At 39.8% G+C, this 26,749-nt stretch overlaps 1 protein-coding gene across 2 annotated transcripts in view; it reads left to right on the top strand.

Moving 5' to 3' along the window:
* SUSD1 (sushi domain containing 1) overlaps positions 1-26,749 on the top strand; it is a 167,849-nt gene that overhangs the window by 123,392 nt on the left and 17,708 nt on the right. For both annotated transcript variants that reach the window (XM_077142024.1, XM_077142014.1), the window contains exons 12-13: positions 16,159-16,255; positions 23,945-24,203. In XM_077142024.1, the coding sequence (XP_076998139.1) occupies positions 16,159-16,255; positions 23,945-24,203 (356 nt within the window). The remainder of the gene's footprint in view (positions 1-16,158; positions 16,256-23,944; positions 24,204-26,749) is intronic.

Genomic DNA, 26,749 nt, shown 5'->3' with positions numbered 1-26,749 from the left:
AATAGCAGAGTATCTCAGAATTTAGAAATAGCAGTTAAAGTTTTTTTTTTTAAAATTATAAACAGACATCAAATTTTTGGTCAGCATTGACTATGACAGAATTCACTTTAAAAAACCTTCTACAATTTTCATATTCATTCAGGTCTTTTCTTACATATTGAAACTAGCAATTTTACTTTAGGACAAACTATAATCCCTTATACAAGCTTAACAAATTTTAGTCAGCACTGACTGTAGTAAACAAAATTTGCTTTCAGAAACCTTCTATAACTTTCCATATCCATTCAGGGGTTGTAGTCAACAATGACTACAACAAAAAATTCACTTTCTCAAACCTTCTACAAGTTTCCATATCCATCCCACCTATAGTCTTTTTTTACCCAGAGTGCATACAACTAGAAATAAATTTGATAGCAAGTTTACAAGGCTCTCTGAACATGCATACTGCCTTCTAATAACAGTATTCACGAAAAGGAAAAGAGACAGACCACAAAATAATGGAAGAAGAAAGAATTTATGCTTGGGTTTAGAATACAGCTAGGCATTTATATGTCTTACACTCACAAAACACAAATGATTGCTTTACAATATGCCTAAAATCTCTCAATCCAATCCAGCACTACCTTCACAGGTCAGAAGAGCCCAAATTTGAAACATAATCAGCTTTTCAATAATTAAGGGATTTCTATCCAGGAAAAAAACTCAACGTTTTCAACATTATTCCCAAGTACTAACAATACTAGGAATATTTTAGTCCACAAAATTAAGTTATGACTTTTTAAAAACTAGTTCAGTGCTCTACTTATCAAATGTTACTTTCATATTCAAAGGTTTTACAAGTGTCATCTTTTCTATGAGGTCTTCTTTAAAAATTTTTTTCCAGCATTTCTACTCCTTTATTAAAATAATCAGCAGGTACTTTAAATGCTACCATCTTATACTATACCCTGGTACAAGTTATTTCAAATAGAATATAAACTCCTTGAAGCCAGGAATTATGTCTTCCCAATTCATGACAGCACTTACTGAACTGATTATGTAATGCACTCATAAAAAATATACTGGCAGGGCGGGCCATGTGACTTAGCAGGCAGAGTTCTCGCCTGCCATGCCGGAGATCTGGGTTCCATTCCTGGTGCCTGCCCATGTTAAAAAAAAAATATATATATATACTGACTGACATTAACAAAGCCACTACAAATCCTAATTCTTCCACACACTGGGGCAGGAAATGGCAAAGTAATTAAGAAGCCAGATTCTTTGAAATCCAGGTAATTAAAGTTATAAAAATGCCATTTAGACCCACAGGGGAGGGGCCAAGATGGCGGCTTAGTAAGGTACACGCATCTTAGTTCCTCCTCCAGAGCAACTACTAGGTGAACAGAAACAGTGCAGAACAGCTCCTAGGGCCACGGCAGGGAATGGACACACAGCGTACCCCAGTCTGGACTGGCTAGATGGACTGCGAGACTCTGCTGCGGTGAGATCCCCGAACGGCGCGCGCCTCCCCGAGCCGCAGCAACTGGTGGCCGGAGCTCCTCCCTCCCTCCTTCCCGGGCCAGCTGAGAGTCTCAGAGAGGCAAGTTTCCCAAGCCGCGGCGGCCGGCGCCCCTCTTTTGCGGGCGGCTTCCTGGACCGGCTACGAGTCTCGGATCAGAGGGCTATCCAAGCCGTGGTGGCCGGCAACTGTTGCCCCCCCTGCGCGTGGCTTCCTGGTCCGGTGGCGAGTTCCCCAGGCTGTGGCGGCCGGCGATCGGCGCCCCTCCCCCCGCGGGCGGCTTCCTGGTCTGGTGGCGAGTTCCCCGGGCCGCGGCGGCTGCCTCCAGGGAGAGGAGGGAATTTCTGACAGTGGCAGGGACTGGGTCCAACTAAAAACCAATAGTGGCATTAATAAAGGAGCCACAGGGTCCCCTCAAGCCGTGGCGGCTGGCGCCCCCACCATGCACGCCCCCCCGGACCAACTGAGAGAATTGGATCGGAAATCCCCAGGCCGCGGAGAGCGGTGACCGGGGGAATTCCTGCTGGGAACGGTGCACTCTCCCGGGCCTCGGCGGCTGGCGCCCTCCCTCCACGCTTGGCACCCCGGGCCGACTAGGAAATTCGGATGGGCGCTCTCCCAGGCTGCGGCGGCCAGCGACCCTCCCCGCTTTCGGACCACCAGGCCGGCAGGCACACTTCCAAGCCACTTCGGCTGGCAAAACTCCCACACGGCAAGAGTTTTCGAAAGTTAAAGGACCCACAGCACCTTTTACTGGTGGGACCCGCAGACAAACGTGTGCCACGAGCACCACCTACTGGGCAGGATAAGAAAAACAGAACCCAGAGATTTCACAGAAAAAATTTTCCAACCTGTTGGGTCCAAAACCCAGGGAAATCTGACTAAATGCCCAGACGCCAGCAGAAGATAATGGATCATGCTCAGAAAATTGAAAATATGGCCCAGTCAAAGGAACAAACCAATAGCTCAAATGAGATACAGGAGCTGAGACAACTAATGCTGAATATACGAACAGAAATGGAAAACCTCTTCAAAAAGGAAATCAATAAATTGAGGGAGGACATGAAGAAGACATGGGCTGAACAAAAAGAAGAAATAGAAAAACTGAAAAAACAAATCACAGAACTTATGGAAGTGAAGGATAAAGTAGAAAAGATGGAAAAAACAATGGATAACTACAATGATAGATTTAAAGAGACAGAAGATAGAATTAGTGATTTGGAGGATGAAACATCTGAATTCCAAAAAGAAACAGAAACTATCGGGAAAAGAATGGAAAAATTTGAACAGGGTATCAGGGAACTCAAACACAATATGAACCATACAAATATACGTGTGGTGGGTGTCCCAGAAGGAGAAGAGAAAGGAAAAGGAGGAGAAAAACTAATGGAAGAAATTATCACTGAAAATTTCCCAACTCTTATGAAAGACCTAAAATTACAGATCCAAGAAGTGCAGTGCACCCCAAAGAGATTAGACCCAAATAGGCGTTCCCCAAGACACTTATTAGTTAGAATGTCAGAGGTCAAAGAGAAAGAGAGGATCTTGAAAGCGGCGAGAGAGAAGCAATCCATCACATACAAGGGAAACCCAATAAGACTATGTGTAGATTTCTCAGCAGAAACCATGGAAGCTAGAAGACAGTGGGATGATATATTTAAGTTACTAAAAGAGAAAAACTGCCAACCAAGACTCCTATATCCAGCAAAATTGTCCTTCAAAAATGAGGGAGAAATTAAAACATTCTCAGACAAAAAGTCACTGAGAGAATTTGTGACCAAGAGACCAGCTCTGCAAGAAATACTAAAGGGAGCACTAGAGTCAGATACAAAAAGACAGAAGAGAGAGGCATGGAGAAGAGTGTAGAAAGAAGGAAAGTCAGATATGATCTATATAATCCAAAAGGCAAAATGGTAGAGGAAAATATTATTCAAACAGTAATAACACTAAATGTTAATGGACTGAATTCCCCAATCAAAGACACAGACTGGCAGAATGAATAAAAAAACAGGATCCTTCTATATGCTGTCTACAGGAAACACATCTTAGACCCAAAGATAAACATAGGTTGAAAGTGAAAGGTTGGGTTCATGCAAATAACAACCAGAAAAGAGCAGCAGTGGCTACACTAATATCCAAGAAATTAGACTTCAAATGTAAAACAGTTAAAAGAGACAAAGAAGGACACTATATACTAATAAAAAGGAACAATTAAACAAGAAGACATAACAATCATAAATATTTACGCACTGAACCAGAATGCCCCAAAATACATGAGGAATACACTGCAAACACTGAAAAGGGAAATAGACTCATATACCATAATAGTTGGAGACTTCAATTCACCACTCTCATCAATGGACAGAACATCTAGACAGAGGATCAATAAAGAAATAGAGAATCTGAATATTACTATAAATGAGCTAGACTTAACAGACATTTATAGGACATTACATCCCACAACAGCAGGATACACCTTTTTCTCAAGTGCTCATGGATCATTCTCAAAGATAGACCATATGCTGGGTCACAAAGCAAGTCTTAACAAATTTAAAAAGATTGAAATCATACACAACACTTTCTCAGATCATAAAGAAATGAAGTTGGAAATCAATAATAGGCGGAGTGCCAGAAAATTCACAAATACATGGAGGCTCAACAACACACTCTTAAACAACAAGTGGGTCAAAGAAGAAATTGCAAGAGAAATTAGTAAATACCTCGAGGCAAATGAAAATGAAAACACAACATATCAAAACTTATGGGACGCAGCAAAGGCAGTGCTAAGAGGGAAATTTATTGCCCTAAATGCCTGTATCAGAAAAGAAGAAAAGGCAAAAATGCAGGAATTAACTGTCCACTTGGAAGAACTGGAGAAAGAACAGCAAACTAATCCCAAAGCAAGCAAAAGGAAAGAAATAACAAAGATTAGAGCAGAAATAAATGAAATTGAAAACATGAAAACAATAGAGAAAATCTATAAGACCAGAAGTTGGTTCTATGAGAAAATCAATAAGATTGATGGGCCCTTAGCAAGATTGACAAAAAGAAGAAGAGAGAGGATACAAATAAATAAGATCAGAAATGGAAGAGGAGACATAACTACTGACCTCACAGAAATAAAGGAGGTAATAACAGGATACTATGAACAACTTTACGCTAATAAATACAACAATTTAGAGGAAATGGACGGGTTCCTGGAAAGACATGAACAACCAACTTTGACTCAGGAAGAAATAGATGACCTCACCAAGCCAATCACAAGTAAAGAAATTGAATCAGTCATTCAAAAGCTCCCTAAAAAGAAAAGTCCAGGACCAGACGGCTTCACATGTGAATTCTATCAAACATTCCAGAAAGAATTAGTACCAACTCTCCTCAAACTCTTCAAAAAAATCGAAGCGGAGGGAAAACTACCTAATTCATTCTATGAAGCCAACATCACCCTCATACCAAAACCAGGCAAAGATATTACAAAAAAAGAAAACTACAGACCAATCTCTCTAATGAATATAGATGCAAAAATCCTCAATAAAATTCTAGCAAATCGTACCCAACAACACATTAAAAGAATTATACATCATGACCAAGTAGGATTCATCCCAGGTATGCAAGGATGGTTCAACATAAGAAAATCAATTAATGTAATACACCATATCAACAAATCAAAGCAGAAAAATCACATGATCATCTCAATTGATGCAGAGAAGGCATTTGACAAGATTCAACATCCTTTCCTGTTGAAAACACTTCAAAAGATAGGAATACAAGGGAACTTCCTTAAAATGATAGAGGGAATATATGAAAAATCCACAGCTAATATCATCCTCAATGGGGAAAAATTGAAAACTTTCCCCCTAAGATCAGGAACAAGACAAGGATGTCCACTATCACCACTATTATTCAACATTGTGTTGGAAGTTCTAGCCAGAGCAATTAGACAAGAAAAAGAAATACAAGGCATTAAAATTGGAAAGGAAGAAGTAAAACTATCACTGTTTGCAGATGATATGATACTATACGTCGAAAACCCGGAAAAATCCACAACAAAACTACTAGAGCTAATAAATGAGTACAGCAAAGTAGCAGGTTACAAGATCAACATTCAAAAATCTGTAGCATTTCTATACACTAGTAATGAACAAGCTGAGGGGGAAATCAAGAAACGAATCCCATGTACAATTACAACTAAAAGAATGAAATACCTAGGAATAAATTTAACTAAAGAGACAAAAAACCTATATAAAGAAAACTGCAAAAAACTGCTAAAAGAAATCACAGAAGACCTAAATAGATGGAAGGGCATACCGTGTTCATGGATGGAAAGACTAAATATAGTTAAGATGTCAATCCTACCTAAATTGATTTACAGATTCAATGCAATACCAATCAAAATCCCAACAACTTATTTTTCAGAAATAGAAAAACCAATAAGCAAATTTATCTGGAAGGGCAGGGTGCCCCGAATTGCTAAAAACATCTTGAGGAAAAAAAACGAAGCTGGAGGTCTCGCGCTGCCTGACTTTAAGGCATATTATGAAGCCACAGTGGTCAAAACAGCATGGTATTGGCATAAAGATAGATATATCGACCAATGGAATTGAATAGAGTGCTCAGATATAGACCCTCTCATCTATGGACATTTGATCTTTGATAAGGCAGTTAAGCCAACTCACCTGGGACAGAGCAGTCTCTTCAATAAATGGTGCCTAGAGTACTGGATATCCATATGCCAAAGAATGAAAGAAGACCCATATCTCACACCCTATACAAAAGTTAACTCAAAATGGATCAAAGATCTAAACATTAGGTCTAAGACCATAAAACAGTTAGAGGAAAATGTAGGGAGATATCTTATGAAACTTACAATTGGAGGCGATTTTATGGACCTTAAACCTAAAGCAAGAGCACTGAAGAAGGAAATAAATAAATGGGAGCTCCTCAAAATTAAACACTTTTGTGCATCAAAGAACTTCATCAAGAAAGTAGAAAGACAGCCTACACAATGGGAGACAATATTTGGAAATGACATATCAGATAAAGGTCTAGTATCCAGAATTTATAAAGAGATTGTTCAACTCAACAACAAAAAGACAGCCAACCCAATTACAAAATGGGAAAAAGACTTGAACAGACACCTCTCAGAAGAGGAAATACAAATGGCCAGAAGGCACATGAAGAGATGCTCAATGTCCCTGGCCATTAGAGAAATGCAAATCAAAACCACAATGAGATATCATCTCATACCCACCAGAATGGCCATTATCAACAAAACAGAAAATGACAAGTGCTGGAGAGGATGCGGAGAAAGAGGCACACTTATCCACTGTTGGTGGGAATGTCAAAGGGTGCAACCACTGTGGAAGGCAGTTTGGCGGTTCCTCAAATAGCTGAATATAGAATTGCCATACGACCCAGCAATACCATTGCTGGGAATCTACTCAAAGGACTTAAGGGCAAAGACACAAATGGACATTTGCACACCAATGTTTATAGCAGCGTTATTTACAATTGCAAAGAGATGGAAACAGCCAAAATGTCCATCAACAGATGAGTGGCTAAACAAACTGTGGTATATACATATGATGGAATATTATGCAGCTTTAAGACAGGATAAACTTATGAAGCATGTAATAACATGGATGGACCTAGAGAACATTATGCTGAGTGAGTCTAGCCAAAAACTAAAGGACAAATACTGTATGGTCCCACTGATGTGAAGGGACATTCGAGAATAAACTTGGAATATGTCATTGGTAACAGAGTCCAGCAGGAGTTAGAAACAGGGTAAGATAATGGGTAATTGGAGCTGAAGGGATACAGACTGTGCAACAGGACTAGATACAAAAACTCAAAAATGGACAGCACAATAATACCTAATTGTAAAGTAATCATGTTAAAACACTGAATGAAGCTGCATCTGAGATATAGGTTTTTTTTTTTTTACTATTATTATTACTTTTATTTTTTTTCTCTATATTAACATTCTATTTCTTTTTCTGTTGTGTTGCTAGTTCTTCTAAACCGATGCAAATGTACTAAGAAATGATGATCATGCATCTATGTGATGATGTTAAAGAATTACTGATTGCATATGTAGAATGGTATGATTTCTAAATGTTGGGTTAATTTCTTTTTTTCTGTTAATTAATAAACAAAAAAAGTCATTTATATCTCTTAGTAAACTCAACTTACTCCTTAAATAGGGTACATTTGAAGCATCAGCATATCTTCATTTTATTATATAAATGTCATCATTACAAAGAACATTGCTCAGTTTAAGCAACGTGTCTAGTTAGGCTAGTTTTTAAGAAGAATTTTGAGAATGTACTTATAATACTAGCTTATTTTATCAGTCAGCTTCTATAAATTTAGGGTGAACCTACCTAAATTGAATAAAATTGTGTTTGTTTGATGTAAAAAGTCATCAACAAAATGGGAACTGGGCTAGACTTTGTCACTGCAACTTTTGCAGCTGTATTGGCATTTTTCCTTCATTTAGACATTATAAAAACTCTTATGTTTCATTATATCCTAAAATTTCAAACGTTTAAAAGTACATTAACTTTCAAGCTGTGGAAAAATATACTGCAATTATTTAATTTGTCCCAAGCCTAAATCCAGGAAAACTTTTCCATAGCTCTCAAGGACCTTTCATTTTAATTACTGAAATGTGGTAATTAAATTTATTCAGTTACTCCTATCCCAAGGCTATTTACATTTTAAAAATGATTTGATTACTGTGGTTACCATCACAAAAATATTGTTGGAAAAAAATAATTTTAGCAAACATGGCCTATTCCATAGCATTTCTTCTATGCCTACCATTTCTAATCTCCAGGCCCCTGCAGAAATTTCTAAACCACACCTCCCGCATCTTTCAGCACTCAAGCCTTCCCTTATAGCTGCCTTAGCTGGTTAGGTACCAAGGGCAGAGATAGGTGAGACAGAATAAGGCCTCGTCTGTTGCGCTTGGTTTTAAAACGTTTAAATGAGGGTAGTGGGATTTGAGAGTTCCTACAACTTTCTTTTAATGATTTCTAATTATTAGATCTATTTCAGTTAAATCTATGACCTGAACAATTGGAAAAGTCCTTTGCCTTTTCCCGGAGGCAGCCCTCTGATAGCCTAGGGGAAATTCCAGGGACAGTCTTTTTCTAATGTCCGGATTTATTTACAGTAATTACAAAACTAAGGCTTTGAACTCTGCTGCTCAGAGGGTTTTTTTGGTTTTGTTTTTTTGATGTCAGTAGTACTAATTTATATATTTATACAAAAGTGCTTATTTATTTTTAAGCAATTAAGATAGAGCTCTTTAAGAATTTTTGTTAGTTCATTATTACCGTCCAGTGGTATGAGAATATACACTGAACGGGCATACCGACACAAATAGAAAGTTAGTCACACAAGAGACATAAACACAGAAATACTTTTGAGAGAGACAAAGGATTGAATATACATCATTTCATTCCATTTCTGTTTTCTTTTGCAGAATAGCTTTAACTATAACATAGTATCTGCCCATAGAACCATTCTCACTCTTGGTTTCTCTCCTAATTCTTAGTCACATTGAGGCTATATGGTGTTGCAGAAATAAACCTTTCTTATAGATGCATAACTAAAATCTTTCCAGTTTTTCAATTCAGTCCAGAGGTTCCCATTTTAAAGAATTTCCGTGACCAGTAACCAACTGGGGACACTTGGCCAATACAAATGCAGTAAGACACCAACTAACCAATTTAAAGACACTTTACACTTACTGTATATTTAAGTAACATGCCAATTAATAAGTAGACTGAACACATCAATCAACAGACAAACACTTACTAAGTAACACACCAGTTAATGGTTACACAAGCATACTTAATTTCATTAAGTACCAATTAATTGTTGGATGACATTTTCCAGGGGCATGCTCAACAGACAAACTCAGGTCAGGGCCTTGAACCCTGCATAGATGGTACCCACAAAACAGAAAGGAGTAGCGGTCAGAGCAAGGGGGATCGTTCTGGAAGTGGGACCCGGGCCTGCAAGCTTAGGTCTAGGGGACTTGAACCACCAAACTAACTTCCCAGTCCACTTTTATCGTGATTACTCACTCACCCAGTCTGATGTCTGGACTTGGAACTGGAAACAGTTTCTCTCTTTGAAGCTTTTTAAGGCTCCAAAAGGTTCTGGAGTACTGTCAGAACAGAGAAAAATCCAGTTGCCCAGCCTCTAAACTAAAGAATGTCCAGCGTCTGCAAAAGGCTTGGTTTCCACATTTGCCTGTACTACTGGGGCTTTAAATCTCAGGCAGCCAGTCCCATCTGGGGGTCATTAAATCGACACTGGACAAAGGCGGTGGATCCTCTGCTCGATGTACTCAAATGACCAATTCCTGAGACATCAGGGTTTCAAAGAGAGAAGAGTCTGTTACTTGCTGTGAAGCAGGAGCTGTCTCTCTGAGTCTTAGTTCAAGGTTTTTACAGATTCTAACAAGAGGAGATGAAGTCCTTACAATTTCAGTAGCAAGTATCAGCAGAAAGGGAGAGAGGCCGTTACCATCTGAACAGCAAGTATAGGCAGAAATAATTTACATATGTAAATGAATGAACCTGTACTGAAACCAGTTAATGATTGGTTCTGAGCTGATTACATTGCCTCCATTAGTGTTAGGGAATTTGCCCTTCAAGATTCTAAATTAAAAAAAAAAAAAGCAGATAAAGGGAGTACCAACTTTTACAATCACCAAGGCACAAGATAAAGGCTTTTACAGTCATTATCAGGGTAACTGATCATACGTCAGAGATTTCAGGTATTTCCCTCTCTCTACTCTAATATACCAGAAAGTAAAAAGGGAATATTTGTATAATGATTCAGTAGTCATAAGCATTTGTTAAATCTTAACTTCTCAGTTAAAGTTCCATTGCTTTGCATGTCCTCTCCCTGTCCCTTACTGTTTTAAAACTCTTATAATTTGATCAATAAGATTTTTTTGGGGGGTGTATGGTCCAGGAATTGAACTCAGGCCTCCTGCATGGAAGGCAGACATTCTAACCACTGAACTACCTGTGTTCCCAATCAATAAGATTTTGTAGGGCAAGTTCTCCTTCATTATTTTTCTACACATTCTTCAAAGCTTTATTATGTGGCAGCTCCCAGTATTTCCCTTTGCCTTTGCTTCTAGCAGAGCCATCGCTGTTGCCAACACCTAGAAATGTAATGAGGGACTTGTGGTCCTTCCTTCATCTTGCATGCCCCGGGTGACAGAATTGCATTTTCCAGCCTGGACACGACCCATTTCTTGCCTTGGGTCTGATTGGGCTTAATTCAGTAATGCAGCTAATGGGAAGGAGAGCAGATCTGCCAAGCACAGCAGCTTGGGAGATGGGAAACAGCCCCTTGGAAAATCTGGCTAGAATTCAAAGTTATTCGACCTCAAAATGTGGCCAAGAACCAAGAACCAGCCTAATGAGGTTCAGGCTTGTACGTGAGAGAAAACAAGTACGCTGTGTCAAAAAAAAAAAACAAGGCAGGAATGGCTTTAGGCAAGCAGAACAAACAACTGGCTCAGGTTGACTGAATCAACAGGAAGATAGGGGTGCATCTAAAACTGCAGGAGTAATCCCGGGCCACGTGGCCTGTAACCCACAGGGGATATCTTTCCTGCACCTTCCACGTGTCTGCCTTCTCCGAGCTGAGTGAGCGCTTTGCTTGGCTGTTGTTACTCAGGGCCGCGAGAAACTGGGTGGTTTTAAAGGTTAGCCAAGAGATTAGAGGATCTAGAATTTTTCATCTCAGAGAAAAACAAACAGAGGAATAGTTAAAAAGAGATTGAAGAAAGTTCTTGGACAGAAAGAGTGACCAGTCAATCTCGCTCTGGGCTGAGCACAGGAAGTGTGTGATAAAAAACACCTTGCTGTGACAACAAAATGATCACAAAGGCCATTTCAGTGGTGGCATGAAGGCCAGAGGGCAGTAATTTGCAAACTGGAAGGGCTACATTCCCTGGAGGGGTGTGGTAGGGGCTTTTCAAACAAAATTTTTCTCCCATCAAAACTGCAGGAGCCTCCTGGATTGTCTCCTTTGTGAGGGTCAGTTATGGCGTCTCCCATGCTGGGCGCCTCTTGCAAACACTGTAAACTTTCAACCCCTTTGTGTGAGACCTTGACTGTAAACAGGGACAGTGTCAGGTGACTTCCTGGCAATCCCACAGCTTTATGAAAAGCATAATGTGTGACCACGATCTGGGTGACTTTGGAAGAAATCCTAGATTTAACTTAAGCTATAAGGGACTGTTTTAGTTTGCTAAAGCTGCCAGAATGCAACACACCAGAGATGGATTGACCTTTCATAAGGGGATTTTTTAGTGAAAAATTTATAGTTCTTCAGAGGAAAGGCAACTAGCTTTCATCTGAGGTTCTCTGTTACACGGGAAGGCACATGGTGACATCCACTGGCCTTTATCCTGGCTTCCAGGTTCCAATGGCCTTCCCTAGGGCGATTCCATCTTGCATCTCCAGATGTCTCAGCTGGTCTGTGAGTGCTGAGATGAGGTGAGTTGCTGAGCTGTGCTGTGTTGAGCTCTCTTCTGTCCTCTCTCTTTTAAGCCTTCGCTAATTAAATTGGACCTCACTCATTGTGGATGGTACTTCCCTTAGCCAACTGCAAATGTAATCAGCCATAGAAGAATTTCACATACTGATGATTTAAGTCCACAGAAACTGAACAACAGGGCATTGTCACCTGGCCAAGTTGACTCCTGAACCTGACTACCACAGGGATGCTCACTCTTCCACCCATTCTTAAATGCTTGGGTCTCCTGGTTGTCTTGCCTTGGCCCGCATCTCTTCTGAGACCCATCTTCCCACTCCCACCCCCACCCGTGGGTAGCAGTGCCCACAACTGCCTGTGAGTTGATGACATGTCACCACTACACAGTTAGCTCCTAGGCTCTGGATCTGCATTTCTAACTGCTGGACAATCTTGCAAGCGCCTCACACTTAAGAGATCTAGAAGTGAGTTTCTGAACTTTCCCTCTAGACCTTGATGCAAGGTCAAAGGGAAGACCAGACAAGAACCCCAGAGTCCTTCCTCTCTTTTATCTCCTATCATACTCTGTTCCATCTCTCCCCAAGTATCTCTTTCATCAGTTCCCTATTCTCCATTCTCAGTGCCATCACTTGCCTTGGACCTTAGGGCCCCTCTTATCTAGAATGTTGGACTCTATGCTTACCTCTTTTCCAATTCACCCTCCAACAAGCTTCTAAATTGTATTTCCAAATACAAAGCTGCTAAAAAACTTGAAACAGCTCTCATTATTTCCAGACCTTTGGACTTGACCTTACCCCACTCCTTTAATCTCATCACTTGCTTCCACTGCTGGATCCCAACCTCCAGTCACCCTGAGCTATTGTAGTTTTCTCACAGCTCACTCTCCCTCTCTAGCCTCATGCCTCTGTATGCATGTCTCTGTATGTGGTGGGCTCATTCTGAGGTGTTCCTCCTCTGCACTTCCATGGTAACCAAAGTTCCAACTTTATCAGAGCTCTGAGTACCACCTGTTTGCAAAACTGTCTCCACTGTCAGTCTGAGCTCCTGGAAAGCAGCACCCCTCTCCTCTGTGATTGTCTCCCTAGCCTAGCAAGGTGCCTGATGCAGAGAGGTGGCTAATAAATGTGGGTTGAGGGGGGATGTTTGAAAAGCACAATTGGTAGAGCTTTAAAAACTATCAAGGTCTAGGCAGGTCCAAGTTTTTATTTGTTATAATTTGGGATTGATCATTAGGGCCTATGGCCAGAGTTTGGAGCACTGTGCATGACAGCTCCTTAAATAGCACGTAAGACAAGTTATTTTCTAGTGGATAGAGTTTTGAGTGTCTATTTTAGCTTCCTAGGACTTAATGTCACAGTGGTTTTTTGTTTGTTTGTTTGTTTTTTGCCCCAAGGTCAGGGGAAGATTCATTTTGTATGGGCTTGCTCTCTCAGTTTCTCTCTTTTCCTTTTGAGCTGATACAGTGATTGACTTTTAAGGTGGGATGATCTAATCCAGGGTCTAATTAAGGCAATTTGTCTTGCTATTTCCACTGCATCCACCAGTCCAGGGTTGTGGGGAGTCTGCTTTAATGATCATATCCCAGGGATTCATAGCAGTTCTCCTCACACAAATGTGTGGGAACTGCTCGCCAGCTCTTCACTTAGCCCAGGACAAGAGTTCCTCCAAGTGCACAGCTGTGGAATTTATAGGATCAAAGAACTGGGAGGTCCAGAAAGGATTTTGCTTGGGGCAGGGCTAGATTTAGCCACAAATGATACCATCAGAGCCCATCTGTCTTTCAGTTCTGCTGCCCCCTTTCTGCTGAGCTTTTATGGACAGGCCTGGGAAAGATGGACATTGTGTTCCTGGCTTACCTGGTACTTACAGCTTGTAGTACACGAGGAATAAGACCCTCAAATCTCCTGAAATTAAATAGTTGCTTTCCTGGACCAACCTTGTAATCAGGGGAATGGTCGCCATGATCAACAGGTCCTGTGGCCAGAGGGTTCAGGAGCACCGTGGATGACAGCTCCTTAAGAATCCCATGAGATGGCGGGCCATGATGGCTCAGCAGGCAGAGTTCTTGCCTGCCATGCTAGAGACCCAGGTTCAATTCCTGGTGCCTGACCATGCAAAAAAAAAAAAAAGAAAAGAAAGAATCCCATGAGAACAGAGAGGAGCTGTCTCCCACAGGTAAAGGGATTCTGAGCATAGAAAACAAATAAACTCTATAATATATAAAAAAGACTACATATACAAGGCTTGGAGAATCTCATCTTCTGGGAATTCTGCAAGGACAGGTTTCAGCTTTATTGGACTTTTCCAGGCTTAGATTCCTTTAGCTTCCTGTTTATTCAACAGAACCCTTCTGCAGCACTGACTGAGGGACACTGCCTCTTCTTCTGGTTTACGTTACCCCTGCTCCCATGGGGAGAGCCCTTGCAGTACTGTAGACCCTGGCTCGGTCACAGACACCCAAATAGTGTTTCTTGGGTCCTAGAAGTTAAATCTGTCTCCATGGCCTCCCTTCCTGGGGCCATTGCTGAGTTTTCTTCCCTTTACACATCTGTTAATTAAGAGATCCTTGGTGTTTGCCATCTCTTAGGCCCCACGACCTCTGTTCTTTGTGATCTCAGTCTGGGTATGGCATGGAGGTCCTTCATTCCTTCCTTGCAGTTCTAGGCCATCATTTATTCTCAGGCAAAATAAACACAACCATTGTCATAACATAGCAATGGGGCAAAGTTGACTTTGGAGTCAAATTGGCCTGGGTCCCCTGCTTGGCTCTGCTGTCTTCTAGTGGTGTAACTCAACCCGCCTGAACCCTAATTTCCTCATCAGTAAACAGAAATGATTGTCACACAGGGTGACTGTGAAGACTTAATGGAAAGCAAAGCCAACGAACCTAGTGTAATACATGGCACACAGTAGGTATAGCTCGGGTGATACTGTGAACAGAGACTGCGCTGAGGGCTGCTGTATTCCAGACACTATTCTGAGCTCTCTACATTTATTGAGGCATTAATATTCCCTACTGGGTAATGACATAGGGAGGATTTTTGCCCCCATTTTACAGATGAGGCAGATGGAGGCATAAGTTGTGGAACCAAGCTATTATCCCCGAGTCTGTGATCTTACATGCTACATTATAGCAACCATTTCTGTAGCTTTTTATAGTTCAGCTTCTCTGATGTGAGCCACAATAGATAAACCTTTGGCTCTATGGTGATTGTGGCAAATGGATCTTTTCTTGGAGTTGATGTATTTGTAATATCTTTGTGGATCCAGTGCTTTAAAAGTGGAGTTTATTAGCTCATTCAAAAGTAATAAAAACCTGCTAGGAGAGGTGCAATAGTGGCTCAGTGGCAGAATTCTCGCCTGCCATGCCAGAGACCTGGGTTTGATTCCCAGTGCCTATCCATGCCCCCCCCAAAAAAGATGTTTTCTGAGGTAATAATCATACTTGTTATGCTCATGAATTTAGATTCACTGAAAAATATAAGCAAGAATCAGATAGGGATCTCTATCTAGAGACACAAGTACCAGGGATAGAAGGTCAGGTGGAAGCTTTTTTCCTGATATTTCAGAGAGGGAAGAAGTTCCTACTTTGAGGGTCTATGTAGGAAGTCAAGAGGGAGAAAATGATTGCTCCTACAAATATGATCCACTTGACAGCATTTTTGAGAAGATTAAATGAGATGAAGCTTATTTAGGGCACGTCCAGTGAGTATGGTTAGTGCCTAGTATATATGAGCTATATTTATTATCCACAAGCCAGAACTCAGTTGATACATTTACACCATGAATGTAATCGCCAGTTAGATGTTAAAATACTCCTGTTAGCCAGTCAGTATATTCTCCTCCCAACAGAAAAAACAATTTGGGAAGTCTGATTGCTGGAGGGCAAATTAAAAACAGTGAGAGTTCTGTGATTATACAGGGTGTAGAGGTCTGGTATGCTGGTCTCCCCCTGCTTCCCCCCACCTAACCAGGAACCTCCCTGCCAAACAAGCAATAATGCGCAGTTGGGGTGTGCTATCTATTTCTTACATTAAAATTTTCCTTTTAAGGACCCCAAGTACTACTTTTTGCTTTTACTTGTTCTGACTGCACCCTTTTCCCTCACTTCAACATGTTTTCAGAGCCTCCTCTTCCAGAAGTAGAATTTTTTACAGTACATGGAAGACCTCTACCACACCTGAGATTGAAGAAAACCAAAGAGAAAAATGGACCTATCAGGTTAGTAGCTGCATTCCCTATACAGATGCCTGTGATACCCATGAAGTGTCTTGGAAACTTCGGTTTGGATGAGGAGACTTCTCAGTGGGTTGCTTCACTCAGTAGTTGAGGCAATGGAATCAAGTCTTCTTTTATTTCCTTGGGCACAGACTAGATCTCTAATCCCAACCAACACCCTTCCAAAAGATTAGAGGGAGTTTTAAGGGTCCAGAGACAAACATTTGGTCAGGTTGGCTCAAGAAATTAAATCCATTTGCTTGGTGATTGGAAAAGCATTGGTTGAGTGCCTTGTATATGTCAGACATTATCTTTGGCCTCACAGCTCAAAATACATCTTTAGTTATGGAGCATCATTTCATTTATGAAAGAAGGAATATCCCTTTACTTAAGACTGCTCTTGGATTGTGTGTAATGGTTTCTGAAAGGGTCATTTGGATAATTCCATTTATAATTCAAATATTGAATTATGAGCAAGACACTGAGTGGTTAATAACTGCTTCTGGGATTCCAGACAGTATTAGGACAGTACCTCAGTTGGGGGAATATTGCTGTGTTAAATTAAACATTTTATTCATAAAACTCATGATAGCATTAGGAAAATGAACTCTCCCCATTTTTAGAAAGAAGAATGGAGAGACACTTGGAGAGATGAGCAAGTCACTCACAGGTGCAGGTCAAGGATATGACAATCCCTTGAATTAACCTACATTACCTAGGTTATGTATGTCTCTTCTGCTTCTTTGATTTGATGATTCTTCAGTATGATCAAGGCAAAAAAAAGTGATCAATGAAATATACTGCATGAATAGAAGGAAGGGAAAAAAACCCATCTGATTGTTTTAATTGACACAAAGAAAGAATTTGACAAAATCCAACATCCTTTCCAAACAAAAACACTAAGAAAAAAAAAAACCTAAGAATATAAAGAAACTTCCTCAACAGGATAAAAGACATGTATGAAGAACACATAGCTAGTAACATATGCAATAGTGAAAGACTAAAACCTTTCTTCCTAAGATCAGGAACCAGAAAAGGATGTCTGTTTTCACCACCACATTTAATATTGTACTGGAAAAAAAAACATTACCTAATGTTTTTCAATTAGGTAAGAAAAAGAAATAAAAGGTATCCAAATTGGAAAGGAATAAATAAAACTGTCTCTATTCAACAGATAACATGATACAGAGATAGAAAATCCCAAGGAATCTACCAAAAAACTACTAGAGCTAATAAGTAAATTCATCCAGGTTTCAGGGTACAAGATCAATACAAAATTCTGTACAGAAAAAAAAAATCTGTACAGCAACAGTGAACAATCCAAAAGGAAATCAAGCAATCAATTCCATTTACAATAGCATCCAACAGAATCAAATACTTAGGAATAAATTTAACTAAGTAGGTGAAAGATGTGTACATTGAAAACTACAAAACATTGCTAAAAATAATAAAAGAAGACCTAAATAAATGTAAAGACATTCCCTGTTCATGGACTGGAAAAGTTAATATTGTTAAAATGACAGTACTACCCAAAGCAAACTACAGTTCAGTGCAACCCTATCAAAATTCCAGTAGCTTTCTTTGGTAAAAGTGGAAAAGCCAATCATTAAATTCATTTGGAATTGCAAGGGTTGCCAAATAAACCAATCTTGAAAAAGAAAAGCTAGGTTAGAGGACTCAAGCTTCCCAATCTCAAAACTTACTGCAAAGCTATAGTAATCAAAACAATATGATACTGGCACAAGGACAAACATATAGATCAACAGAATAGAATTGAGAATCTGGAAATAAGTCTACACAACTCGGAAGAAGATGATTCAGTGGGGGAAAGAATAGTCTCTTCAACAAATGGTGCTGGGATAACTGGATATCCACATGCCAAAGAATGAAGTTGTACATCCTACCTCACACTGTATGTAAAACTTAACACAAAATAGATCAACAATCTAAATGTAAGAGCTGAAACCATAAAACCCTTAGAAGAAAACATAAGTGCAGGTTTTCATGACCTGGGATTTGGCAATGGATTTTTGGATATGACACAAAAGGCTCAAGCAACAAAAGAAAAAAATAGATAAATTTGACTTCATAAAAATGAAGAACTTTTGGGCATTAAGGGACATTATCAAGAAAGTGAAAAGACAATCCAGAAAATGGGAGAAAATATTTGAAAATCATGTATCTGATAGGGTCTAGTATCCAGAATATATAAAGAACTCCTACAACTCAATGACAAAAAGACAAACAACCCAATTAAAAAATGGGCAAAAGACTTAGAAATTTCTCCAAAGATGATATACAAATGGCCACTAAGCACATAAAAAGATTCTGAACATCATATGTTATTAGAGAAAAGAAACTAAAAACTACTTTTCACTACCACTAGGATGGCTATAATAATAATAAAAATAAGTGTTAGAGAGGATATGGAGGAATTGGAATCTTTGTACATTGCTGGTGAGAGTTTAAAATGTTCAGCCACTGTGGGAAACAGTTTGGCAGTTTCTCAAAAAGTTAAATATGAAGTTACCATGTGACTCAGCAATTCCACACTGAAAACAGGGACTCAAACAAATACATGTATACACCTGTTCATAGCAGCACTATCACAATGGCCCAAAAGTAGAAACAGCCCAAATGTTGTTGATGAATGGATGAACAGATGAATGGATAACAGATAAATGGATAAACAAATTGTGGTATACACACACACACACGCACATATACACACACACAATGGAATAATATTCAGCCATAAAAAGGAATGAAGTACTAAAACATACTACAGTTTGGATGAATCTTGAAAACATTATGATGAATAAAAGAAGCCAGTCACAGAAGGCCAAATATTGTAGATTCATTTAAATGAACTATCCAGAATAAATCCATAGAGATAGAATGCAGATTGGTGGTTGCCAGGAGCTCGGGGGAGGAATGAAAAAAAATGCTTAATGTGTATGGGATTTTATTTTGGAGTAACAGAAAAGTTAAGGAGTGCAATAGAGGTGGTGGTTGCACAACACTGAATGTACTAAATGCTACTTAATTGCTTACTTTAAAATGGTTAATTTTGTTATGTGAATTTAATCTCAATAATTAAAAAAGAAAGAAATATAAGATAAGATTATAAAAAGAAAGCCTGGAGATATTATCTGTGTGTCCATTTATCATGAAACTGGCTTTTCCTGCTTTTACATTAATTTAGGTTCAGTAAATACCCAAAGATCTTTCCAGGGTGGATAGTGAATAAGTTGTTATGTTTCTTCTTTCCTGACAAGTTACTGGAAGGCACTGTAATTCCATTGCTGTATGGAGAACAGAAGCTTGTGACATCACTGCCTGAGAAAATTTGCAAGAGCAAATGTGATATTCAAGCCAAATGATTGTGCAAGGCAAAAAGAAAAGCCAAATGGCAATCCACTTTTGTGGCTTTGTGCTGGCTAGTGCCTCCAAAACAGGAAGCAAAGCTGTGAGTCATTCAGGGAGGGTGGTGGTGAGAAAGAGGGGGAAGTCCTTCCAGAACACACGTATTCTGAAGTGCCACAGCTGCCTCTCTGGCATCATCAGGGCTAATTACTAGCACTTTCCTCAGCCTGCCTACTTGGCTTGAGCTGGGGGTAGACCTTGGCCAGCGTAGAAGACAGGCCGGAGTCTGCTTTATGCATTGCTGGGCCGCAGAGGCCGGGGCAGTGGGGCAGGGACCCTGGGACCAAGGCTCCCTTCCTGAGCATTGTGGTCTTGCGGGGCAGGTGAGGCAGCCTTTTACTGAGCTTCCTTAATTCTAGTGTTTCCCACCCTTGCCAGATTATAGCAATCACCTGCAGTGCATTATTGGAAATGCAGATTCCCAGACTACTCCTCGAGACTTTTTTTCCCTACTTTTCCAATTCCTATCTTTGTACACTGAGCCTTCTTTTCCTCTTCCTCCCTCCCCATCTCCCTCTCTCCTTCTTCTTTTAAAATTATAAACATTACATAACATAAAATTTCCAATTTTAACCACTTTCAAACATATGATTCAACGGGATTAATTACATTCACAAAGTTGTGCTACCCTTGTCACCATCCATTACTAAAACCTTTTCATCACCCCAAATGGAAACCCTGTACCCAGTTAGCATTAAGTCACCATTCCTCACCCCCTCTTACCTCCACCCTCACCCCTGCTAACCTGTAATCTACTTTCTCTGTGAATTCTCATATTCTAGTTATTTCATATAGGTAAAATAATACAATATTTGTCCTTCAGTGTCTGGTTTATTTCACTTAATATGATGACTTCAGGGCTTGTCCATATTGTAACATGTATCAGAATTTCATTCCTTTTTATGGCTGAATAATAATCCACTGTATATATACTGCATTTTGTTATCCATTCAATCCAGTCAACACTTGGGTTGCTTCCATCTTTTGTCTATTGTTAATAATGCTGCAGTGAATACCAGTGTACAAATTTCTGTTTTTCTCTGCATTCAGTTCTTTTGGGTATATACCTAAAATTGGAATTTTGGGGTCATATGGTAGTTCTATGTTTAACTTTCTGAGAAACAAACTTCCTACTGAGGCCGCACCATTTTACATTCTCACCAACAATGTACTAGGGTTTCTATTTCTCTGCATCCTCGCCAACCCTTCTTATTTTTATTTTTATTTTTAAATACTAGTTATCCTAGTTGGGTGTAAAGTGGCATCTCATTGTGGGTTTGATTTGCATTTCTGAAATGGCTAATGATGCTGAGCATCTTTTCATGTACTATTGGCCATTTGCTTATCTTCTTTGGAGGAATGTCTATTCAAGTCCTTTGCTCATTAAAAAAAAATTGGAGGGGTGGAAATTAGGGTTTATAGAACAATTATGCATGAAATACAGGATTCCCATTGTGCTGGTTTGAAAGGGTGTATGGACCCTAGAAAAGCCATGTTTTAATCAACATCCCATTTCGTAAAGGCAGAATAATCCCTATTCAATACTGATTATTCAATACGGAATAATCCCTATTCGATTGAATAATCCCTATTCAGTTCAATAATCAACTATTCAATATAGAACAATCCCTATTTGAAACTGTAATCATGTCATCTCCCTGGAGATGTGATTTAATCAAGAATGGTTGTTAAACTGGTTTAGGTGATGGCATATCTCCACCCATTTGGGTAGGTCTTGATTAGTTTCTGAAGTCCTATAAAAGAGGAAACATTTTGGAGAATGAAAGATTCAGAGAGAGCAGAGCAGAATGACATAGCCATGAGAAGCAGAGTCCACCACCTTTGGAGATGAAGAAGGAAAATGCCTCCTGGAGAGCTTCATGAAACAGGGAGCCAGGAGAGGAAGTTGGCAGATGATGCTGTGTTTGCCACATGCCCTTCTAGATGAGAGAGAAACTCTGAACTTCACTGGCCTTCTTGAACCAAAGTATCTTTCCCTGCCTTTGATTGGACATTTCCATAGACTTGTTTTAACTGGGACATTTTCTCGGCCTTAGAACTGTAAACTAGCAATTTATTAAATTCCCCTTTTTATTTTATTCTGTAAACAGAATAAAAGCTGTTCTGTTTCTGGTATATTGCATTCCAGCAGCGCACAAACTAGAACAACCATACACTACCCCACCACCAACACCTTGCATTGGTGTGGAATATTGCTTACAATTTGATAATAGAACATTCCTTTAATTGTACTATTAATTAAAGTCCGTGGTTTAACTTAGGTTTCACTGTGTACTATAGTTCCATGGATTTTTTTGGTTTAATTTTTATTCTGTTGCCATCTATATGATCTAACATTTCCCCTTTTAATCATATTCAGATATATATTTCAGGGCTGTTAATTTGCATTAGCAATGTGCTACCGTGACCACTCCTTGCTCAGTTTTTAATTGGGCAGTATGTCTTTTTGTGGTTGAGTTGTAGGAGTTCTTCATATATTTTAGATATGAGACCCTATCAGATATCCAATTTGCAGATATTTTTTCCCATGCTCTAGGCTGCCTTTTCACTTTTTAGATAATGTCCCTTGATGCACAGATGTTTTTTATGTTGTTGAAGACTCCTTTTGAGGTCTGGGGTGATGCCTGGAAATTTGCATATCAAGTAATTCAAATAATTATGATCAGTCTAACAGGAGAGCCTGTTTTGTGTCCCATGAATGGTGCCTGTAGTGGGCAATGAACAGAGCCAAATGAGTTCGCTTGAGCCTGGAACTTGCTTTTGAACTCTGCCACCTAGCCGGTAAAGATGAGAGGGATTTGAGGATGTGCTTGTGGGTAGCATGAAACTGCTGCAACTGTCACCTTCTTACTTGTGGCCTTGACTCATAGAAGGTCCAGGAAAGTTTGTTGTTACAGGTGTCCCCTTGGAGGCCAGTGGATGCCTAGAAAATGTTTATTGGTGGTGACAATTTATTGCCCTGCAGGCTTTACTTTGTCCCTTTTGCAGAAAGCCCTTTGCTGAAAGTAGACTCAGACTATTTGGAAATCAGGGTCTCCAGGACACCTTAATTGTTTGGGAACCTGGCAACCTTCCAAAGCCCAATACCTGCTGTTAGCCTAGGTTTCCGTCTTCTTAACCTAGTGATTCATAAGGCATTAGGCAGCAGATTATGAGGAATTAGGAATATGGAGCAGGATATGTAAATTTAATGGCAAAATAGAATTGTGTGGCCTAATGGGTTTGGGAAATTGCCTCAGTCGTATTTGGTGTTGATGTATGGTTTTCATCTTTACTGAAATTTCAGTTCAAGAAACATTAATGGAGAAGCATATCTTAGCCAAAGAACTGTGCAATGCTTTGCAAAGATACAGGAGTAAATCATTCAAGTCACTGCTATCAAGTCTGACAGAGAAGCAAACATTCAAACACTTACTATCCTAATGGCAAAAGATTAAGTTCTGAATTGATTGGAACAGAGAGGAAGGCATGATTCATTCTCAGTGCATTTTTATTGTTATACTTCCTTCCACTGACAGGTTTTCTATTTGGTGGGACAAATAAGGATAGAACATATGACAAATGACCCCTGATTGCTAGCAGGTTTCTATGTCTGCATTTACAGAATAGTTTAACAATGTATGTGTGACATTTTAACTTTATGGCTGTTTCAGAATATTGTTAAACCAGATTAGCTGATGGTGACTTTGTGCTCCTTGTGTCTCACTGATTTCATACGAACGTTGGCATCGTCTGTGAACTGTAGGAAATGTGAACCATAAGTTCTGTTTTAGGTGACCCAGGTGATTGAGCCTTTTTTGCAGACTTACTACATTAACTCTCGTGGGCAGCCTGTTTCCATGTGACTGCTAAGCCCTTTCCCCAGCCAGGCTTTATTTGACCATGTGAAAATCACTGATTAGATCCACCTTATGACACATGCACACAGGGCAGCGCTGCATGCAACAGCTTCTCCCAGCTAAAGAAGATGTACCTGGCATCCATCTGCAGCTTGAACATGGAGAGGTCCCTCATGCAAGGTCGTGTGGCCTTAGCACCTTAGGTGAGGAGTGCAGGATCCTGTGACTCAAGGAGCTGTCAGACGACGAAGCCCATGGAGGGCAGGGACTTTTCTTGTCCAGTATTTGTGTTCCTAGTGCCTGGAAAAGTCCTTCTCTCATGGCAGGTGCTCAATAAATATTAATAAGTTCATGAATGACTCTCCCTAGACAAAGGTTTTATAGACACTTTTCCTTTTTGTTCCAGTTCCTATCAGGTGTTAGTGCTGCCCCTGGCTCTACAAAGCACATTTCCTTGTGATTCTGAACGGGCTACTACGTTCTTTAGCAACACCACTGATGTTGATGGATATGTGGCTGCAGAACTACTGGCCAAAGATGTTCCAGATGATGCCATGGAGATATCTATTGGAGACAGGCTGTACTATGGGAAATATTATAATGCACCCTTGAAAATAGAAAATGATTACTGCATTATATTACGGATCATAAGTGAATGGAATAAGGTATATTTCTTTAAAAGCTCTTGTGAACTCTATATTCTTTTCTTCACAGGAAATTTAAATGTTTGAACACTTGTTTCCCCCGTATTTGAGAAGTTGTTTATAGGAAACTTTTCCATGGCGTCATTGTTGCCTCTTTATCATATAGCTGAGCAGAATATATGCTTGTTCTTCAGGATGGTAAAGATGATGAAAGGAGTTTGAAAAACTTTATATATAGGCCAGCATATTTGAATTACAATCCCTTCCCTGTGGATTTCAAATATGTGTTACAGTCACATTAAAATCAGTAGTGATTTATTGCTGACTCCTGTTGCCTCTAGGCCTTTTGCATTAAAAAATTGTATGTCAGATTGGGGAAAAAGAACAGCCCAGTTGGAAGATTGATGAGTGTCTGACTTATGGAAAGAGTTATCTCTTCCTTGTGCTCATTCTGTCATTATGGCACAGGTCTTGACATGATGCTGGTTCAGGTGATAAGGTGTCAGCTAGCACAACACGTTTTCCATCTGGAAAACCAAAAAGGGACAGGTAAATGATCCCACAGGTTTCAGGCAACTCATTGCTTGCTCACAGGTCCTGTGCTCAGTCTGCCCAGAGATTCTCTTCCTGTTGACCTAATGGCTCTGCTCAACCCTGAGCTGCTCAACTGGGGAATGCTATGAGCTGGTCAGGTTTTTACTAGGACAGGCTCTTGCTGCAAAGTTCTGGGATCCGCAGATGTCATTTCTTGAGTGGAATTGTCCTTTGCCTTTTCAATCCTCAGATCCTAGTGGGGGCTTGATATCTGGAAGGAGCCACATCATTCTTCCAGTTGTTCAGGCTGGGTACTTTTCCCATGTCCAGCCACATGGAGTTTTCCTTTGGAGTCGCCCGCAGTCCTCTTTGCAGCCCCCTGAGACTGCCTGGTTTGGGTCCCCTCCCCCTTTTTTCCTATCACAATGCCTCTTAAATAGTCTTCCTCTCAAACTCATCATTCACACAAACCCAAATTCCAGATACAGCCCGGATTATTTTATATCTCTCCCCCTAAAATTAAATCTTCAGAGGTTCTCTGTTGCCACCTGAATAAAGTTTGGATTCCATCACCAACTATTGTTTCCAACCCCAGCTCCCACTGTTAACTTCCAGCTACTCTGTGCTTCAACCATGGATGCCTTTCTGTTTCTTTTTTAAATTAATTAATTAATTAATTAATTTTTTGGCATGGGCAGGCTCCAGGAATCGAACCTGAGTCTCTGGCAGGGCAGGTGAGAATTCCACCCCTGAGCCACCAATGCACCGCCCTCCATTTCAATTCTGTATATTTGCTTCTATTAATCCCCCTGCCGAGAATGTCCTCCCCTTCATTTTGCCTAAAAAAAATTGTCATCATTTCTTAATTTTGATTTATTTCTCTGTTGGCTGTATGATTTTTTTATTTTCTAAGTCTTATCTACCTATGAACATCGTTCTGGCTTTTTTTATTTTTACAAGGACAGGCACCAGGAATCGAAGCTGGGTCTCTGGCATAGTAGGCGAGAACTCTGCCTGCTGAGCTACCATGGCCCACACTTTCTAGCTTTTTTTTTTACATGGGCAGGCACCGGGAAACGAACCCTGGTCCTCTGGCATGGCAGGAAAGCGTCCTTGCCTGCTGAGCCACTGTGGTCCACTTTCTAGCTTTTTGACAAATGATTTTTCAACTCTTTTCTCAATTACAGATATTATTTCATCTTCTGTAATTTATTTTGTGGAATTATTAGGCCAGCATTTTTTTTTCTACCTTTGCAGCTGACTTTTCTTTTCTTGGGTTGGATGCTTATAGGATTTTAAATAATCCTTATATTTAAAAAAAATGAATAGGATTTGGTCTTTAATCCTTGCTTTTGCCTGGAATGGGGCTAACCCTTTTGATTTATATGTTTGAGTCATTTTTTCAGGCAGGGAAATCTTTCTTCAGTTGTCTTTTATTATAGTGGAGTCTAATTATTCATGTTTATTCCTCAGAAACACCTATCATTTTTAGTTTCTATTTTTAGGTTCTTTGTCCTCCATATCAGCCATCATCTTGGTTATATTCAGTTTGTCCTACTTTCCTCTATATTTTGGGAGAGCTTCTATTTATTTTTTAACTAATCTTTGACTTTATTCCTTAGTTTTTTTCAGTGTTTATTTTAAATGTCCTCTTTTGCTTCTCCCCTTATATGTTAGGATTTTCTAATATTTTTTCATCAGCTTTCTTCTTTGCTCATGCTACATGTTTTTCCATGGATTATCTCATTTATTCTTAAGGCATTAATGGCAGATTTTACATGAATATCTTGTGAATATCTAGATCAGTCTTCCTCCAGAGTTCTAGTTGGTTAAATCCAACTATCTGCTAGATATCTCTACTTGAATAACCTGAAGCCATCTCAGCTTAGGTCCCCAACTGAAGTTATTTCCGTCTCCTCCTATTTCATTTTGTCTTCTGTGTATCTGTCCCAGTAAGTGGGCACCACCATGCTCCCAGTTGCTCAAGACAGAATCCTAGGAATCATTCTGGTCTCTTCCCTCTTTCTTTCCTT

The sequence above is a fragment of the Tamandua tetradactyla genome, chromosome 2 (assembly GCF_023851605.1).
Source record: "Tamandua tetradactyla isolate mTamTet1 chromosome 2, mTamTet1.pri, whole genome shotgun sequence".
NCBI classification, from domain to species: Eukaryota; Metazoa; Chordata; class Mammalia; order Pilosa; family Myrmecophagidae; genus Tamandua; species Tamandua tetradactyla.
The sequence above is the reverse complement of the archived record's forward strand: the minus strand, read 5'-3'. Positions and strand labels throughout refer to the sequence as shown.